Source organism: Leopardus geoffroyi, chromosome E1 (assembly GCF_018350155.1).
Source record: "Leopardus geoffroyi isolate Oge1 chromosome E1, O.geoffroyi_Oge1_pat1.0, whole genome shotgun sequence".
Lineage (NCBI taxonomy): Eukaryota > Metazoa > Chordata > Mammalia > Carnivora > Felidae > Leopardus > Leopardus geoffroyi.
In genome coordinates, this window is record NC_059330.1 from 53,248,276 (window position 1) to 53,268,951 (window position 20,676).

At 51.6% G+C, this 20,676-nt stretch overlaps 1 protein-coding gene across 11 annotated transcripts in view; it reads right to left on the minus strand.

The window, feature by feature from the left end:
• Positions 1-3,610: 3,610 nt before the first annotated feature.
• SLC39A11 (solute carrier family 39 member 11) overlaps positions 3,611-20,676 on the minus strand; it is a 429,657-nt gene continuing 412,591 nt past the window's right edge. For 9 of the 11 annotated variants that reach the window (XM_045489588.1, XM_045489580.1, XM_045489581.1 and 6 more), the window contains 3 exons: positions 9,525-9,623; positions 6,382-6,540; positions 3,611-5,340 (listed from right to left, as the gene is read on the minus strand). In XM_045489588.1, coding sequence (XP_045345544.1) covers positions 5,262-5,340; positions 6,382-6,540; positions 9,525-9,623 — 337 coding nt within the window. In that variant the 3' untranslated portion in view covers positions 3,611-5,261. Of the gene's footprint in view, positions 5,341-6,381; positions 6,541-9,524; positions 9,624-11,814; positions 11,971-20,676 lie in introns of those variants that run through there. The other 2 variants (XM_045489582.1, XM_045489589.1) reach the window with 2 other exon arrangements.

Below are 20,676 nucleotides of genomic sequence, written 5' to 3' on the forward strand. Positions count from 1 at the left end.
GCTTCCCGGGAGCACCTTCTGCTGCAGGCCCCGCCCAGCGCTAGCCCCAGGCCCCGCCCCCGCCCGCGGCCGCAGCCCCGCCCCGCGCAGGGACCCGCCCCCGGCGCCGCGTCGGGCTCTTGGTGACCCGGGGCCGCGCCCCGGGGAACGTGTGCCCGCGCAGGCAGCCCAGCCTCCTCTGGCCGGGAGGGCGGGTGGCACCTGCGGGCCAGGCGGCTGACCAGGGCACGTAGCCAGGGGGAGAGACCTGAGAGCCGGGGAACCCCACGCCGGTGGCTTTCCTAGACCCTGCCGCAGGGCTCAGCCCAGGGGTGCGGAGGTAAAAATTCGTGGAACCGCATACCTACGGTCTGTGCCTTTGTTATATGTAATCATACTTGTTTAAAAGGAAGAGAGGAAAAGAACAGCCCCTGGGCTCCCATTTGCTTCCAACTTTCACAGGTTCAACCAACATTTTATTAGAGGGTGGAGGGGTGCAGAACGTTGGGCCTGGAAAGCTCCAAGGAGGAGGGTCTGGGAAGTCACTTACCGCATTCTTAGTGCAAAGTAGAGCCAACCCTGCCACTGCCTGTCACCACTTTGGAGAGAGGAAGATTTTCTGGCCTCACCTTCCTTGTTGGCAAAGTGGGGCAGTAACGTGGAAGTCAAGGAGCTGTAAAGGAGGTGATGCGCATAGCACCCTGCCTGGCCCACAGTTTTCAGCCGATGGCCCTTTGGTCCTTCCCTCAGAACAGCGGGGTGAAGGGCGCCTGGGTGGCTCAGTTGGTTAAGTGTCTGACTTTGGCTCAGGTCATGATCTCATGGTTTGTGGGTTTGAGCCCTGCATCAGGCTTTGTTCTGACAGCCTGGAGCCTGTTTCTGATTCTGTGTCTCCCTCTCTCTCTGCCCCTCCTTTGCTCATGCTTTCTCTCTCTCTCTCTCTCTCTCTCTCTCTCTCTCTCTCTCAAAAATAAGTAAACATTGAAAAAAAAAAAACTTTTTTAGAACAGTGGAGTGAGAATGTCTTTGTTAGGTCCCCAGAGAAAAGCCGGATGCTGATACTTACCCCCATCTCTCAATTTCCCATTACAGTCTTCTGGAATGAAGGGTCCATCGAAGGCAAAGCCTTGAGGGAACAAGTTTCTGCCACCAAACGGTCAAGGATATGAAGACAGAGTCAGTCCCATCAGGCAGGGCTAGCAGCTTGAAAAACACTAGCAAACTCCAGTACTGAAATACCAGCTCAAGGAAAAGATTAAGACCTAGAGATATCGGGGCGCCTGGGTGGCTCAGTCAGTTGAGCGTCCGACTTCGGTTCAGGTCATGATCTCACGGTCTGTGAGTTCGGGCCCCGTGTCAGGCTCTGTGCTGACAGCTCAGAGCCTGGAGCCTGCTTTGGATTCTGTGTTCCCCTCTCTCTCTGACCCTCCCCTGTTCATGCTCTGTCTCAAAAATAAATATTAAAAAAAAATTTTTAAACCTATAGTTCTCTTATGACAGTTCTTAAATATCCTTTTACTTCTTGTATCCATAAGGCTGAGAAAAGTAGAAAAAGCAAATGCAAAATCCGATCCCCAGGATTGGCTGAATGTCCGTGCTGGTAAAGTTATACCCTTTTCATAGAAAGCAATGGTCAGGAAGCAGTAGGACCCAGAAAAGGAAAACAGAGATATATGGGAGGATTCAAAAACCTTGGAGTTTTCTCAATTCTAAATCCTCAAAGAGCTTCCTTTGTCAGCTGAAACAACCCCCTTCCTTCAGTCTTCTGAAACACTTCACTGTGTTTTTGCTTTGCCTGAAGGAGTCACCCTGCAAGGGAAAGCCAGTTCTCCTCGCCCACCACCCTGTATCATCTCCAGAAATGATGAGTTGTATCCCAGCATGCCCCCAAAGGAAGGGCAGTGGCAAACTCAACCCGGGGAGAATAAGGATTTGAAGCCAACACTATTTCAGGAGTTTCCTAATTTTATTGACAAATTTGGGGGAAAGATGTGCAGGAATAGATTTTTAGGGTACTCAACCATGGAGGGAAGAACATAATTCTAGTCTGAATTCATTGACGTCTCATTGCTAGAGAGATTCTGGGTTTATTGTGCTAGTGTGAGAAGCATAGGAACATAGAACACCAGGTGATTTTCCCTAAGGTATTGCATGCCATGTGTGAGCCAGACCGTCCGTTATATATGGGTCATCTAACACACTCACAAAGTTCCATTACCAATTGGAAAAGGTTTATATGGGACTGGGCTGTGACCCTGAGTACTGCTGATACTCCAGGGACACCCATAGACTACTTAGTTCAAGACTGATTACTTTGGACCTCTTCCATTATGGAAAAGGCAGAGATATCACCCCACTGAAACAGGCTTGTATATGTGGGTTTGGAGTAGCTCCCCTGTCTATCCAATCACTATGGCATTCTATGTGACACTACTTCTGACCAAATAATTCACTCATAGTCAAAGAGGGAAGGCATTGGGTAGATATCCTGGTGATTTGAGCCTATCACTCAGGAGCAGTAATGTGTTTTGAATGATGACTTGAATTATTGAAGATCCGGTTTCAGGACTAGCTCTGAGACAGTATCTAATGAAGTTGAGGTACTGTCCTTTAAGACAAGTGGTCCTTTAAGGACAAGTGTCCTTTAAGACACTGGTTCAAAAAAAAAAAAAAAAAAAAAGACACTGGTTCAGAACCAATGATCGATACGTGGGGCTGTTTCTCCCCAAAGCCAGATGAATCAGGTCTGGAAGACGGGGGTGTGGGGATGATGCCTGCTCCATTTTACCTAATAACACACTCTCTTCACCTTTGGACCCCACCAGTTTAGAATTTTTGAATCCAAGAAAGGAATGCTCCATACTCGGGCAGCCGGTCCTTAGGGTAACTCCCTTTGGAAAGGGAAAGTATGAAGTTTCATTGCATGATGGAGAGCTCCATTATCTAGCAGAAGTTTTGTTTAAGGGTGAACAGAGAAGTTTGAGTGTATGGAGACGTGGAACAGCAAGAGAGTGAGGCTGTAATAAACGTAATAAACATATTTTTTTCTTCTTTTGGGTCTCCACTATCTGAACTCATTCCAAAAACTGAAAAGCCATTATTTTGTGAGTCTTGGTAGGGAGGCAGGACCAGCTAGTTCATGGACACAGGATATAAATTCTGCCAGCTTAGATGTTACTGCCCAGAACTTTGAATGTGGAACCGGGGCGCAAAGGATCAGGGTCAGTTCAGACTGGTTCATTCCCATGGCGGTGGTGGTAGAACCAAGGAGGAGCAGTTTGAGTAGCAGTTTTCAGTATCCAGGGGTCATGGCACCCAAACCAAGCTGTTTTTGAGATGTGATTGGGTCGTGGTCCCAGACCTCTAGACTTCTTGGATCCAACCCATTTTCGAGATGGTTTCTCCTATGGATCTTGAGAGCTCCCAACAGCCTTCCATTAAATACCCATCTAAATTAGCTGGAGTTGGATTTGTGGCTTGTAACCATGAATCTAACTGGCCCATCTCATCAGAGCTCTTTCCTTTGCTTCTGCTGACGTCAGGTAGGGGAGATGTTAGGACTAACTTTAGTAAGCTCTTACATTATCAACCCTGGAAAGAAGCAACTTGGAGAAGGATTGGACACAGCTCATCCACAACAATATCCCCTTTATTGATATTAATCACAGTTATGAGGTCTTGTCCATCAGAGAGTTTGCGTTATGCAGAACTACATACAGAGACATCAAAAAATACACATACACCAACCACCAAACCAATTAATTTCAACCAATCAAAACCCTCTGAATGTGTCTTCAATTTTGATCATCAGTGCTTCAGAAGAACATACATAGACCCAGCATGAGGTTGGCCTTCGGGGTCTCAGAGCATTCACAGAGCAGGCTCTTCACCCTTGGAAGCGATTCAACATGTAAACTCAGAGGGCAGGCATTGACAACACACTGCCCGAATACCTGGTTCCCGGGCTGCCGGCCACGTTGGCAGAGCCCATTTAAGGTCGCACATGCTCCTTTGACCAACAAGGACGGCAGGCTTTAGCTCTGTTTGAAGCAGACAGTGTGTGGCCCCTGTTGGAGAAGCTCTCAGCAGGAAGGGGCAGATTGGCCTCTGGTCTACTTTAAGTCATTCTTTAGGGTCATTTCAGAATGGTGACTTGGCCAAGATTTCCTTTACAAGGGGGACGTGAAAATCTCTCTTTCTCTTCCCACCCCTTCTTCCCTTTCCCATCCTGCGCTCTCTGGCCACACTCCAGCAAAGCCTGCGGCAGTTTAAGACTCCTGGGTCAGGTTACAAGTTACGGAATGGTCAACCGGGAAGGGCGTATTGCAGATTCCAAATGTCTTTCTCTCACTGAAGTTAGCTTCAGTGGCTCCCTCCATAACTCCAGGAGGGTTTGGGCTCCAGCCACCTGCTGGAGTCCCCGAGTCTCTTAGAAAACTGGAGGCTATAAATGTATTGAAAGAAATGTCTAGGGGATCTGGAAACCATGACAAACCACTTTGCTCTTGGAATCCATAGAAAGCAGAGGTCTCTGAGCAAAGCTGCTCTCTGCCTTTACAGGGTTCACTGTGTTCGTGGCTGTCCGAATTCCCTAATTCCCTTAACTTCAATAGTGTCAATCTTTGCCTTGGAAAAGGAAAAAAGAAAGAAAGAAAGAAAAAGACAAACTGATTTTCTTCCCTTTGTCTGTGTCCCTTCCCATCCAGCATGTCCCTCGGGGGGACACAGGAGGAAGTCGTATTCCTCCTTAGGCTGGCTGAACCTTGGAAAGTAGGTTGCTCTGTCCATGATGTTCCAGTTCTGGTCTAACGGGTAGATGATCAATGGTGAGAGGTCAGGAGGGATGGATGAGAGAGGTCCTGACCATTCTGCTCTGAGTCACGAGGCAAAAAATGCTTGGAAGCTTCTCTCTTAGCAGCTTGCTCCTCCAGGTGAACTTGACAAGCTGCCACAGAGTCCAGTGAGGGAGACTGAGGGTGTGAAAGCAGAAATTTCCCTGATCTGTGTGTCCTTGGTAATCCCGCCGAAGAAAGATTCTATTCAGTGGCCAAAAACAAAAATCTGTAGATCCGTAACACCTTGACATTCTAAATAAAACTATTATCTCCCTCAAGAGAAAAGTAAAAATTGTCATGTTATGATCAGAGTCAATCAGGATAATGAGATGAAAAGGAGAGAAAGGAAACATGTTTTAATGTAAAGGAAGAGGCGTGTGGTCCCGTAGAAGCCAGCCACTGCAGTTTCCTTGTGCTGCTTTTCCTGGGCTCTGAGGCATCTCAGCACTAGCCCAGGCCGACATCGAGTGACATCATCACCACAAATCCCAGGATGGAGGTCCAGGATGCCAGTTTCCCGTTACCACTGGGAGGGAAGGAAAGGAAGACCTTAATGTACTCTGGGACACTGTCCAAGCTGCAAGCATCCTCTGTGATGTCCAATTCCAATAAAAATGTACCACTACGATTAGTAAGGATAATAATATTGACATGTAACATTTACTGGGGCTTACTATACGCCAGGCAAAGTAATTCATGTAATCCCAAAGGATGACCACACAAGATCAGTAGTACTATCGTTATTCTCTTGTTACTGGTGGGGAAACTGAGGCATACAGAAGTAACTTGCCCAAAGACACCTCTTATGGCTCTGGAATAAATGCTCGAATGATAAAGAGTGGCAATTAAATTCTTGATGATATTATTGAATCTGACCTTTAAACTAGCTACAAAAACCAAACGAAACAGGGGTGCTTGGGTGGCTCAGTCGGTTAAGCATCCGACTCTTAATTTCAGCTCAGGTCATGATCTCACGGTTCGTGAGACTGAGCCCTGCATCAGGCTCTGTGCTGGTGGCACTGAGCTTGCTTGGGATTCTCTCTCTCTCTTTCTCTCTCTCTCTCTCGAAATAAATAAATATGTAAAATAAATAAATAAATAAATAAATAAATAAATAAATAAATAAATAAAAGGAAGCACCCCCCCCCTCCCCCTTCCCGGACACCTGGCCTATAGCTACATAATAAGAACATGGATGGATAGCTTTGGCTCTCAGAGCTCACCTCTCCCGAGATTCTAGCCCTAGAAAAATCGAGAAAGAGAAGGGTGGGGAGAGAAAGGGACAATATGCAAAAGCTAATCGTCTGTGTCATGGGGGTGGGGAGGTAGAGCGTCTGTATGCCACTACCTGGTGTCACCTGAGCCATCCCCACCCACCTGCCCCTTACTCCTCTCTCTAGTTTCAGAAAACACAGTTGAGAAGGGAGTGGGGACGATCTCGGGAAGCGGCAGAGAGAGGGGTGGGAGCAAAGAAAGGAGCCGCAAGTGAGGAAAGGCAAGATCTGTATGCAGGGCCCCGGGCTTGGGAAACAGACGAGCACGAATGGGGGAGGGGATGCTCTTCAACCTGATCTGAGCCTCGGGGATGATGTCGTCCATGACCACATAGACCATGGCGCCAGCAGCAAAGGCCAGGGCGTAGGGCAGGAGGGGCTCAGCCAGCACCACGGCAAAGGCACCAAAGACCCCTGCCAGGGGCTCCACCATGCCGCTTAGCTGCCCGTACCTAAGGAGAGACCAGAGACAAGTGCCACCATGAGGAAAGTGAAGCAGACACCAGCACGCTCAGGCACTCTGTGCTCAGACTGCTGACTCAGCCCCAGAAAACGGATGCGTTTCATTCCACGTCATATCCGCGCACAGCAGTGCAAATCACTGCGTTTTTAGCCACCTCCTTCTTCCCTGACCTCCTCTAACACAGTAGGCTCCCCCCCACCCCGGGTTTCTGGTAGAGTTTTAAGGTTTCCACACTGTCTGTCTTCCATAATAGCATTACTGAGATATAATTCACATACCATATGGCACACCCATTTAATGTGTTCAGTCCAGTGGTTTTAGTATCGTCACAAGGTTGTGCAACCATCACCCCTATCTAGTTCCAGAACATTCTCATCACCACAAAAGGAAACCCCACACCCATCAGCGGCCACTCCCCACCCCTCCCTCCCCCAGCTCCTGGCAACCACTGATCTGCTTTTTGTCTCAATGGATTTTCCTATTCTGGATATTTCGTATAAATGGACTCAAGCAATATGTGGTCCTTTTTACTAGCTTATTTCATCTCACATAATGTTTTCAAGGTGCATCCATGTCATAACACGTATCATTCCTTTCTTTTACGGCTGAGCAATAACCCATTGGACAGATCCACCACATGCTTGCTAACCATTGGTCAGCTGATGTCTACCTTGTCTCTTGACCGAGAGGACACTGATTAGGAGTGGTATAGACACTTCCCTAGCATAGTTGTGCCTGGTATGTGTGGGTCACAACTGTACCCCCTTCTGAAGGAGCTGCACACATGCATCTCTACTGAAGATGTGGACCTACCTGGCTAGATGTATACTGACGGCCTGTCCCTACTACCCCCATCCTGAATTAAGTTGAGATTTCTTCTTTAAAAAAAAAAAAAAATCCCTCGGTTGCGGCGGGGGGGGGGGGGGGGGGGGGGGGGTGGGCGGGCCTGGGCAGCTCAGAGGATTAAGCGTCTAATTTCAGCTCAGGTCATGATCTCACGGTCCGTGAGTTCAAGCCCCGCATCAGGCTCTGTGCTGACAGCTCAGAGCCTGGAGCCTGGTTCCGATTCTGTGTCTTCCTCTCTCTCTCTGCCCCTGCCCTGCTCGCACTCTGTCTTTGTCTCTGACTCTCTCAAAAATAAATAAACATTAAAAAAAAAATTTTTTTTTTTTAAGTCCCTGGGGCACCTGGGTGGCTCAGTCGGTTAAGCGTCCAAATCTTCATTTCAGCTCAGGTCATGACCTTATCGTTCATGGGATCGAGCCCCGTGGTGGGTTCTGCCTGAAATTCTCTCCCTCTCCCTCTCTCTTTGCCCCTCCTCCACTTGTGCACACGCACACTCTCTTTCACAATAAAAAATATAAATAATTCCCTTTATTCGAGCTAGTGAGAGTGGGTCTCTGTTGCTTGAAATCATATGAGCCCTGAGTAAAACACTAGCCCAGGTGAGCGCTGAGAATTCGGAGAGCAGATGAGCTGGCACCTGCTCCCCATAGCGCAGCAAAAGTCACCACCTGCAAAAGTCACCTGATATGGGTTGGACACCACTAGACAAGGGAGCTGGGATGTCTTTCCCGCTATCCCTTGCTGTGGGCATTTGGCAAGATATACTGCCTGTGAGCCTCAATCTCTCCATCTGTAAAATGGGGGCAAGAAACCCAGAGGTGCACTGGGGCACTTCCCCTCCCAGCGTGCCTCCCCAGTGACAGGACAGGGCTGTGAACTCCACCCCCGCCCTGCCCCCCGCTTCTCTGCTTCTCCCTGGCCAGGGGCAGACAGTGGGCATGGGGGAAACATTGTCTGCACTGCAGAACCCTGTAAGGGGCCACCGCTGCCTGACCTGTGCCCTGTGCACGGGTCGGCCGACTTTGTAGCTCTGTGCTATGGGTACAATTCCTGGCTTGGCTTTGTCACTTGGGGAAAAAGTGAGTTGGACATCAGGCCCAGATTGGAGCAAGAAGAAAAAAAGTTTAAGCTCAGGGTCCCTCACCTCCTGTCCGGGGTGCCCCTCCCATATGAAAAAAAAAACAGTCACAGCTACTGGGCTCCCAGAACTCACATTTGAATCAAATCTCTAAGGCCATCACGCCCTGCCCGCACCTAGGCCTCTATTCCGTAGACTCCGGCAATGGAGAAAGAGACAGGAGGGGGGAAATAAGATAATTTAAGTATGTGTAAGAACTTGTAAGTCATAAGGCCCCATAAAATGGAAGGCATTTTTAAATTGTTGTTATTAGCAGTCTTTTTAAATGCCCTCACCATACATTCTAGAGCAGTGATTGCTTTAACGGAGAAGTATTCTGAGGCTCAGAGTCCTGAGTTGAGGGACAGAAGATTAAACTTCTGGTCTTGGAGTCACCACCACTGAAACCAGTCACCTGACATTCTAGGCCACAGTTCTCTCCTCTGAAAACTGAGGACTCACCTTATGCGTCACTGAGAAGGTAAAATTAAGGAAGAGACTAGAAAGGCCTCTGGAGCCCATAAAAACACAAAGTCTGAGTACAGTAGGGCATCATCTCCTATGGACACAATCCTGGCCTTCACAGTGACGAGGGTTGTGACAGGGGCTAATGTGTGACTCTTGGAGACGGGCTGTGGTCAGATGGGCCTCAGCAAAGGCATGTGATATTTAGGGTAGACATTGGTTTACTTCCTACTGGAGGGGAAAGAGCCCTAACACTGAATGGGCATGGCGTGGCTACAATGGAAACATTTTGAAATAGGAAACCTGGCGATTTGAGCTGGTTTATGTAAAGGCTGAAGGTCAAGAGATGAGTTTCTTGAGCTTCCTCCCACCCTCGAGGGCTCAGGACTCAAACAGACTGTTGGCGTTTGACCAGAAGCTCCAGAGACACTTCCGGGACAGAAGGGATGGTTCTTGAAGAAAGAAGCCCATACAGAGAGGACTGCTCTGACTTTACGTCAGACACGACCCTGGCCTCTGACAGCTGACTCTCTCGGAGCACTTACCAGAAGGCTCTCCAGGGGGAGAAGCCAGCCCCTCGCAGGGGGAGGCTGACAGCGAGGCCCTCCGGGAAATTCTGGATCCCGATTCCAATGGCTAAATTCCTGAAAGACCAAGAAGACACATGGAGGTGACCGTCGAGAACTGGGCACCCACACACGCAGGACCCCCTCGCCTAGGCCCAACGAGGTCCTTTGGTGTCAGAGATCCAGGTGAGACCTGTGCCAGGTGGAGGAAAGAGCAAGGTTAGGGCATAGGTGCAGGTGCAGGACGCAAGGAGAAAGGGCTGATACAGACTGTCCACCCCTTGGTGCTGCTCCTGGTCCCCAGGGACACTGGATCTTTATGGCGCTACAGTGAGCAGAGAGCATGCTGGCTGGACATTAGGACGACCCGCGCTCTGCCACTCAGCCGTATAACATTGTGCAAATCGTTTGACTTTGTAGGTCTCAGAGCCTTATGAATAACACAGACGGGCTTGCGTGGGGATGGTAACATCCCCTACGAAGGATGGCCGACTGCCGTGTGGCCCAATGACCTCATGCCTGTACAGTTCCCAGCACATGTGAGGTGCTCAGTACCTTTGGGTCTCCATTCCCTTCTGGCTTGGAGACAGATACATCGCATTTTACTGAGAGGCAACCTTGGAAATGGGGCGGGGAAGTGCCAAATAGAATCCAACAGGGACACAGGTCTCCTGGGCTTGGCTTCCACGCCGACTCTCCGCGGGTCCGGCACTGGCACCACGCTTCTTTGGGCCCCTGTGGTGCTCACTGAGATCCTCTCTCCTCTGCTCCTGTGGGACACGTGGCGGCAGGGGGGAGGGGCTGTGCTGTGGTCACTGGTCAGGCTCAGGGGCAAACTGTCCTGCTATCTGCGGAGGGTGAAAAAAGGCTGGCCTTGGGGGCTGGGCTTGGGATCAGGGTCAAGAGTCTCACTTCTCAGGGCGCCTGGGTGGCTCAGTCAGCTAAGCATTTGACTCGGTTTCAGCGCAGGTCATGATCTCACAGTTTGTGAGTTTGAGCCCCGCATCAGGCTCTGTGTTGACAGGGTAGAGACTGCTTGGGATTCTCTCTGCCCTCTCCCACAGAAAGAAAGAAAGAAAGAAAGAAAGAAAGAAAGAAAGAAAGAAAGGGAGAGGGAAGGAGGGAAGGAGGGAAGGAGGGAGGGAGGGAGGGAGGGAGGGAGAAAGAAAGAAAGAAAGAAAGAAGAGAAAAGGAGGATGAAAGGAAGAGAGAGAGAGGGAGGGATGGAGGGAGGGAGGGAAGAAGAAAGAAAGAAAGAAAGAAAGAAAGAAAGAAAAGAAAGAAAGAAGAGAAAAGGAGGAAGAAAGGAAGAGAGAGAGGGAGGGATGGAGGGAGGGAGGGAAGAAGAAAGAAAGAAAGAAGAGAAAAGGAGGAAGAAAGGAAGAGAGAGAGGGAGGGATGGAGGGAGGGAGGGAAGAAGAAAGAAAGAAAGAAGAGAAAAGGAGGAAGAAAGGAAGAGAGAGAGGGAGGGATGGAGGGAGGGAGGGAAGAAGAAAGAAGAAAGAAAAAAAGAAAAAAGAAAAGAAAGAAAAGAAAAGAAGGAAGAAAGAGAGAGAGAGAGGGAGGGAGGAAAGGAGGAAGAAAGAAAGAATGAAAGAAAGAAGAAAGAAAAAAGAAAGTAAGAAAGAAAGAAAAGAAGGAAGAAAGGAAGAGAGAGGGAGGGCAGAAGGAAAGAAAGAAAGAAAGAAAGAAAGAAAGAAAGAAAGAAAGAAAGAAAGAAAGAAAGAAAGAAAAACTTAAAAAAATAGGAGTCTCACTTCTCACCTCTTGGATCTTGGGTCTAGGAACCCAAACCCAGCCTTGGATCATCTGGTCAAGCCCTGCTCAAGTTACAGGGCCCCCATATGCTCCCACCAGCCCTGGGCAGAGAGCCCTGGGCTCTAGAGGCTTCTGCTATCACTGTCATAGCCCACACTGACCCTGAGCTCCTACTTCAGGAGCAAGGGACATTTAAAATATATTTCTGTGGAAGAAATGAACCTTAAGGTTTCATTTGCCAATATCATCTTGCCAGTATTTCATGAGCCCCTGTCCTGTCTTCTCAAATAGACCCTCAAAGTGTGGTCCCTTCTTCCCCCCACACTTTTTCAGCATCCCCTCCCCGCCCCCGAATGGATAAGTGAATACGACCAGCTTTCTTGACCTGAATCTGAGGTTTCTTTCAACGAGGAAGGTCAAAGTGTCTGACCAGACCTCGAGTCCCTTGTCTGACGTAGAAACAGCATCGCCTGCCCCCCCGACCCCGTTCACAGGTAGGCACACGACTTACCCCCAGCCTAACCCCAGAGTTGCCAGCCCCATGTCACCAGCAAGTCAGAGGTGGGGCTGCCCGGCCAAAGTCCTCACCATGACGCAGCACTGACTGCAGCCATCCGCCAGGCGGGCTGTGGGAGCCTCCTCCACATCCTGTCCAGCAGTCACCATCCTGATAAGCAGCACAGAAACCCCATTCTTCTATCCCTGGCAAGCCACATCACCTCCGCCCTGCCCTGACTCTGACATGGGGCTCCCAGCCCAACCAGGTGCTACACCCTCTGAGACCTGCCAGGCCGTCCTCAGCAGGGCACCACCTTGCTGGGAGATCACCAGATCTCTCCTGAGTGCTCCTGGGCCCCTTCACCGCCCCCCCCCCCACCACCGCAAGGGTCGGACCACAGAGTCTCTGCCCTTCCCATCTTCATACACATCCCTTCCCAACTTGGTTCTGTTCTTCACACACACACACACACACACACACACACACACACACACACACACGCTAGCCCACCATGTTCCCTGCTCCGCCGTATGTCCTGAATCTGTAAGATGTCAGCAGGTGGGGGGGACCCCATGGAAGGGCTCAGTCCCCTCCACACCCTCTGTAGCACCACTTCATCATTTGCGTCAGCTCAGGACTGAATTAAAAAATCCAGAGCTCCCAGCCCTGGCCGAAACGCCGATGCCCAGGCCCACCCTCGGAGACCGCAATTGATCACTATGGTGTCGGGCTCCAGATCCGCAGACTTGAAGAACGCGCCCGCAGCGTGGCGAACCCGTGACCTAAGACATCACCAAAATGGGTGAGGATGAGGCTCGTCGCCACGCCCACCTCCGGCCCAGGAGACCCCTTCCTGCTATCCTGACACTCAGCTGAGAAGCGTCACGGGGGTGGCCCCACGTGGGAGCTGAGGACACCAGCGGCTCCTTGTGAATGCACCAGGTGGCCAGCAGCCTGGATGCTTCCTGTGCATGAAACCTGAATGGGGGAGTCCTGGAGGGGCTGAGAATGGGAGAACAGAGAACAGAAGCGTCAAAGTGGAGGGTTGCCGGGGCGACAGGAGTAGCAACAGCAGTGACAGAAGAGAGTGGCTCCCAGGTGCCCAGGGTAAGAGAGGAGAAGGGGAGCAGGGGCTCAGGCTGGCAGGGCTGGTCCCTTGGATGGACAAGCTTGGAGCTGGCTTAGTCGTGGGGGCCGAGATCAGCAGGATGGAGCTCCAGGAATGAGGGGGGAAGGGCGGTCTGCCAGGAAGGAAGCCCCAGACGCTCACTCCTCTTGCAGCCCTACTGTGCTCTCCCTGGCTCCACGCGAGAGCCTGGGCCCTTCCTGCCGCCTCTCCAGGTAGCAGGGCCTGGGGGGCCATCCCCCCTTCATCCCACTTTGGGCAGGGAAAGCCCAGATGAGAGGGTTCCTTTCCAGGATGGGCTATGAAGGTTCCCAACGGATTTGAAAAGCAAGGGGAGAAACCCAAACCCTGTCCTTCCCAAGACCGTGAGGCTGCCGTGTCCTGTGTTTTGTTCTTTCCAGAGGAAGCACAAAGACCCCGCCACTAATCTGGACCGCAGCAAATTAGCGGCAGGGAGAAGGAGGTGGGGACGAAGGGCTCATTAAGAAAAGAAACCACAGGCTGTGCCCTGACGGCACCCCTTTGTCTCAGGGTCAAGCCAAGCCCCACGGTGACCCGTCATCTGTGTCTGACTGGGATTCGCAAGGGAGGGGAGAGAAGGGCAGGGAAAGGACATCCATGGGGAGAGCAGGGGTGGGGAGGAGAGAGTAAGTGGAGGAGGGCCGGGGCCTGTCAGGTGCAACGCTGGCCGTCCAGGCTGCTGTCAGAAGGGCCCTCCTTGCCCTTATCTTCAGGTACTGCTAATCCTGAGAGGTGAGCGACAGGAAGAAAGGCCATCCCCGTGGGCAGCTGTTTCTGCTTCTTCTTAGAAGCCCGATCCCATTGCCCCCCACCCCAGGCCTGCCTTCTCATCTCCTGCGTCCTCCTCCCACTCAGCCCCCAGAGTAAAAGCCAGAGAACACTTGGCTGCAGAGGCCCTTGGAGGTCCCTTGTCCAACACCTTCATGGTTAAGGGAGAAACCAAGGCACAGAGAGGTGGCGTGACTGAGAGTAGGTTTGCCTGACAGACCCGGTGGGACCCCCCCCAGGTGCACCATTGTGACCCAGCGCAAGCTATAGGAGACTCGGCCTTCACTTTTCCACAAAAGGGGCATAAATGCCCCATTTTCGGGGTTCTTCTGTGGACAATCGCTGTAAAGTGCCAATCGCACACAGCCCAGAGCTGGGGTTCCTCGAACGGTCCTACTGTTCAAATTGCCCGAGGTTCCCGAACAAGGCGGCATTCGGGCTCTGCTGCTCCCCAGCGCCTGGTGACCTTCCCAGCCTCACGTGAAACTTCTTCTCGGGCTCATGCTCCTCAACCGTCTTGATTCTGTGCCCTCCTGGTCAGAACCAAGGCCAGAAATAGCAACTGTCGGCCAGCAGGGAGCCCCCTTTCAAGGGCGCCTCCAGAATCCACCGCTGCGCGCTGGCCACGTGTGAGAGCTCAGGTCACATACGAAGAAAGATGGTAGGAAGGGCCCCCCTCGATCTTCAAGGAGTTTGCCATCAAAGAGAGGGCAAAACACCTGCCTACAAAGGACAGGACGGCACGGAACTGGCTCAAAGCCGGAAGAGCAGCGCAAAGTGTGAGGGGAGGACGATTCCCGCAGAAGAAGATGATCCGAGACAGAAGGTGACATTCAAGACGGACTTTGAAGGACAGGGATCCTTTTAATCAACAGAGAGAGATGGGGAGACGCGTGTCCCAAGGGAAGAAGGAACTGAGCAAGCGTAGGAGTGAGGTGGTAGGCCAGGGTCATCCGGGCCTTCTTTTCTCACCCCTTCCCCAGTTCAAAGCCTACACACACACACGCGCGGGCACGCGGGCGCTGGCGTCCTAGACACCCATCTTGTACCGTTCCTGCGCACGAGAAAGCGTCACAGTCTGCTGAGTCTGCTCAGTGCTGAGTGCTCAGTGCCCCGGCCCAGCTGCACCCGAGTCTTCCCGAGGCCAGGTGTGGAGTTGTGCCCAGGGGCCTCCAGCCCCCCTTTGGAGGCGTTCCCTCGAAACTCGTGTATTGGTGGTCTCCACTCAAACCTGCCACTTAATTATCTCAGGCCTTGAACTTGGGGAAAGTTTTCAGCAAGGGCAGCAGCACGAAGCACAGGGCGCGCATTCCCCATGGCAACAGCCCGCCCCCGAAATCAGCTCGCGTCTCATCTCCGCTTACCATGCCCATCACGGGAGCCTAAGGTCCCCTGGCTGGAATAAAGATAATGACAATCATCCCTGCCATTTATTGAAGGTGATAAAATGGGAGGCGTGGTTGTGGGTGTTTTATTACACGTAGCAACACAATTAACCTCAACTACCTTGTTAAGTGTTTTCTACCCTTGCTATCCCCATTTTGCAGACGGGGAAACTGATGCACGAGCGACCATCCCCAAGGTCACCCGGCCACGAAGTGACAGTGGTCACATACTTCGGGTCCTCTGAGCCTCACGCAGACCCATCACACCATCTTGGAGAGAGATGGTCACCTGGGCTCACGTCCCCAGCAGACGAGCAGGTGATGCCGTATGCCCACTCAGTGGTGATCTGCGATTTGGGGCGATCTGGAGGCAAGGACACCAGACCTGATGGAAGAGGTGTTAACCAGAGACCCCCAGAGTTTACGGGGTTGGAACGTCTCATCCACGGCATGGCTTCTTATCCTCGCCACTACGGACATGTTAGGCCAGGTCACTCTTTGCTGTAGGGTCTGTCCTGGGCATGGTGGGAGGTTTAACAGCATCTCCGGCCTCTTCCCACTAGATTCCAGCCGTACCCTCCCAGTCCTGACAACCAAAAATGTCTCCAGACTCTGCAGAACGTCTTCTTGGGGGGGGGGGGGGGGGCTGAGTAGTCCCTGCTTGACAACCACTGCTTAGGTCTCTTCCTCAGCAAGTATCTGAACGTCAGAAAACATTGCTCAGACCAGGCAAAGGACAACATCCGACCCCATCCACGTTATTTGAGAAATTTCTTGGTTCAGTGGAGTTGAGTCTTTCAGGGAACTTAGCTGTGGCGGGACAGACTCCTGGAATTCAAGGTGAAAGTGACACTGGGCAATGATGGGGCCTCTGCTCCTGCATTCCTAAGGCAGTAGCTTCGGGGCCTCGGAGTCGCACAATCGTGGACCTGCCGTGCGCGTCGTGTGCTCTGTGACCGGCACCCTTCTGGAGTTGCGCGACGGGGCATTCCTGCTGGAACCCCACGCGCAGATTATTGCTCCGTGGCGGGTTTAGGGCCGGGGTTGGAGGCGAGGGGTCCCCGGGGAGGTGGGAGGGAGCGTCACGGGTTCCTCTGGGAGGTGGCAGGTGCGAGGGCAGCCTGCTCTCCAGGCTACGATCTCTGCGCTGCTGGTTATGAAAGGACAGCATATTCCTGACAAGCCCCGCTTCACCCGGGCCCTTGCAGATCCTCCCCTGTGCCGTGAGCGTGTGTGTTCTTGCGTGGCAGGCCCTCACACACCGTGTTGATTGTTATCGTCCTGCCCTGAAAGGCCTGACTGTTCAGGCTCGGCGGTGACATCACCAGCTTCCCACTCGGGCTGCCAGCTGAGGTGTTTGATGAGCCTGCAGATGGGTAGGGGCTGGAGGCTCCCCGCGGGGCTGCTGGGCCCTACCCGCTCCGTGGAGCTGGTTTAGCACGAAAGGGATCTTCCCCACCCCCTTCTTACAGTTTTGGGAGGCTTTATTGCCACAGGCTGGAAAGCCGGGATGACCCATCCTTTCCCTTAAAGTCTGCCGACCTTCGCAGAGAGGGCGGGGAAGAGCCCCAGGAAGCAAGCCACAAGGCAGGGAGGCGTACAGGGGTGACTCGGGCCACCACTGCGCACCTCTCCTTGCAGGAAAGCAGAGAAGCCTCCCAGGTTTGGGGGGGGGTGGGGGGCAGGCGGGGAATCTCTCGCTCCCCCAGGGACACCCCGGGGATCTTCACCTGCCATGTCTCCTGGCAAATAAATCAGCTCTATGCACAGGCCAGGTGCAAGGCTGCCTCGTGAGACTTAAAAAGCACCTGGGGCTATGTACCCAAGAGTAATGTGCTTACGTATTCATAAAAAGGCCACTGGGTTCTCTCAGTAACAGCCCCAAACCGAAAACTCAGCAAACGCCCATCAAAGACTGAGCGAATAAAGAAACAGCGTTCCGGTCACACCGTGCAATAGCATACAGCAACGAGAATGAATGACCTATAACTACGTGCAACAGTATGACGCATCTCAGAGGCAAAATTTTGAGTGAGAAAAAAAGAGAAAAACTAGATACAAATCGTCAATGTTGTGCGCTTCTAATCACATAGAGTCCCCAAACAGACAAAGCCCAGCTATGCCTTCTCTCACCTACTAATTGGTAGGAGGTGTCAGTGGCCAATAGCAACAACTTATTGGTGGGTTCTCCTTTAAAGTAATTGATTTTTTAAAACAGTGCATTTGGGGGCGCCTGAGCTGCTCAGCTGGTTGAACTTCCGACTCTTGATTTCGGCTCAGGTCTTGATCCCTGGGTCGTGCGATCGAGCCGTGCATCGGGCTCTGCACTGAGCACGGAGACTGCTTGAGATTCTCTCTCTCTCTCTCTCTCTCTCTCTCTCTCTCTCTCTCGCTCTGACCCTCTCCCTCTTGTGCTCTCTAAAAAATAAAAATAAAATCCATTAAAAAAAAAAAAAAGACCAGTGCATTTTAGTAGAGAAGGTAGATGCTCTCAAGGTAGGAATTCAGGTCCCGGGTGGGGAAAAGAAAACTCCTCATTGCCTTTTTTATTTTAAGCTTACTTATTTATTTTGAGAGAGAGTGAGAGGGAGGCAAAAGGAGAGGGAGAGAGAGAATCCCAAGCTGGCTCCACACCATCAGCATGGAGCCTGCTGTGGGGCTCAAACTCATGGAACCGTGAGAACATGACCTGAGCCAAAACCAAGAGTCGGGTGCTTAACTGACTGAGCCACCCAGATGTCCCCCCCCCCCCACACTCACTGCCTTTTAATAAAGACAATTTATTGCAGCTGAATGTACATGCAGAGAAGAGCACATACGATAAGTGTTCTGCTTGAGGAATTTTCAGAAACTTGATGGTCATCACGAACTCCCCACCCAGATGAAGAAACAGAACATGATGAGCACCCCAGGAGCCTCCAACCCCGGGCTCCCTTCTCCCCCTGCTCCGGCCCCATGAGGAGCCACTGTCTTCACTTCCAATGGCTCAGCCTAGTCATGCCTGCTTGGGGACATTCTGTGAATAGTTTAGGTGGCCCTACAAGACCCCGCTGGAGGATCCTGGGAGGGTTATGGGTGATGAACACTTTGCAAACTTGGCATGAAGTTGGCTTCCCCGGGGCCATAGGTTTGGAGCTTGGTGTAAGGCCTTTCCTAGAACACCCGAGTTTATCCCCCTGCCATGATTCACCCCATTTTCTTATCCACTGCCTGCATCAGTCATTCCATCTGCAGGATCAACATTGGAGGGGAGGGCGTGCCACAAAAACATTTTGTTCTCCAGCATGAAAAATACCATTACAAACCATTACAAAATTTTCCAGCACTTTAGTGGTTTCTTCTAAAGAGCTTTAAGTGCCTTTATGAACATGTATTCTTTCTTTCACTTGAGAAGTAGTTTACTTTCCATTTTGTAGACAGTAATAACCAAGGTCCCACAAAGGGCGAACGATAAACCCAAGAACACAGCGCGGGTCACAGCAATAAGGCAAACGGTGCTGGGTTCCAAGCCTTTCCCATAAGCCATCTCTTCATATAAAACCACAGAAAGCAGGGAGAAAAAGTGGCCAGTGACGGCTTCAGGGAACGAAGACCACAAACCTGGGTGTCATTCTCGGCTACTCTCACTCCTCACCCATAACCCGATAGAGAAACCTGTAGGATCTATCCTCCGAGCCTCTGTGGATCCAGGCACATCCTCCCTCCTCCACGGCTGCGCCCAGGTGGGAACTGCCACCATCTCCTGCGTGGTTTACGGTGGCAGTGTTCTAACTGGTCCCCTTGCTCCTCTCCCTACCCCTCCAGTCTGCTCTCGCCACACCTACTACACCTGCTTACGCTGCTCCTTGGCTCAAAATTGCTGTGGCTACTCAATTCACCCAGAGGCGGCACCCAAGCCCTTCTCCTAGCTTGCCATGACCTACATGTCCCCACCCTTTGTCTTCTCTCTGACCTCCTCTATTCTCCTTCCCTGGCTCTTTCTACTCTACCTGTTCAGCCTTTCTCTCTGCTCTTCTCTCTCTGCCCTTCTCTCTCTCTCCAGCTTTGGGCATTTCTACTGGAATATTCCTCCTCGGGTATCTGTGGCTCACTTCTTCACCTCTTTCCAGACTGGGCTATATGACTTTTCCAAGGCTTAGGTCGCAAGAGACTTTGTGGCTTTCATCTGTCTCTCTCGATCACTAGCTCTGGGGGAAGGCAGCTGCCATGTCGTAGGACCCTCAAGCAGCCATGTGGAGGCACGCATGTGACAAGAGGGCCTCCAGCCAGCAGCCATGTGGTCTGCCATCTTGGAAGCAGGTCCTCCGGCCCAGTCCAGCCTTCAGATGAGAGCAGCCCCAGCTGACTTCCTGATTGCAATCTCAAGAGGGACACGGAGCAGGGACTACTCAGCAAAGCCACTCTCCGATTCCTAACCCACAAAAAAACATGAGCTAATGTTTATTGGTTTGAGCCACCAAACTTTGAGCTATTTTTGTTATTCAGCATTTGTAAGGTAGTCACCTGCTCAGTGAAATCTCCCTCCTCCCCTTATCTAAAATTGCAAACCATCCAGCGCTCTCATTCCCCTTTAAACCTAATTTTCTTCTCTTCTTCCTTCTTTGATAGAAATCTCTACCATCTAACCTACTGTATAATGTACTTTTTTTTCATAGGTGAAAAATGATTCACTCTTTCCCCTGTGTCTGACCCGGCATCGAAACACGCTAGGAATCTCTGTTCACCTAGGTTTCCCGGTGAACACTAGAAGAGTGCCAGGTGCACACGGCCATGAAACAGGCAAGCGCAGAGCGACGGGCCGTGAGTTCCAGCAAGGCCGAGGTCTCGCCTGCTGCCAGCCGCAGGTAATCCATCAGCAGCGAGCATGTCACAGCTCCCTGGGCCGCGGTGTCCCCAGCTCTAAAGCAAGAAGGCTGAATCGGGCGACCCATAAGCTCTTTTCCAGACCCTAAGCTTTGTAATTCCTACACAAGGGCGGCATTGTGGGTTCTCTGGATTTCAGGGGCTGCAGAGACCGGCCTCCGTGTTTGCCAAAGCCCGTTTTCCCGGCTGTGCACATCTGGAAAGCCGAAAAACAAAAACCATCGCATTGTGCACATCTGGACAGCATAAACCAATCGCTCCAGGAGGAAACTCCGAACCGGGTGCTCAGCGAAAACCGCGGTGCAGGCCAAATGAGAGGGGCTGAAAGGCTCCTTTCTTTTCCACCCGCAAAACAATCTTCTGGGCATGGAACTGGAAGCCCGATGTTCTGTTGCTGAATAACATAAGCTCTCAATAGCCTTCGACTGCCGTCTCGGTCACGTTGCTCTCTCGGCCTGGCTCTTGGCCAATGCAAAACTTAGAGAACAGGCATTTTTCTTCCCCCCCGCTCCCTTGTTAAGACCAAACGATACCTTCACTTATCCCTGGGGCATGTGGACGGAGTTCAAAGCCGAACACCACCTGCTCCTCCTCCTTCAAGGAGAGTAATTGAACTGCACGCCTAATGCAAACCGAACAGGGAGCTTTGAGCTCTGGTGAGAAATCGCGGGCGATTTGCATGCAGCTATAACTGCAGCTGGGCGGAGAAAG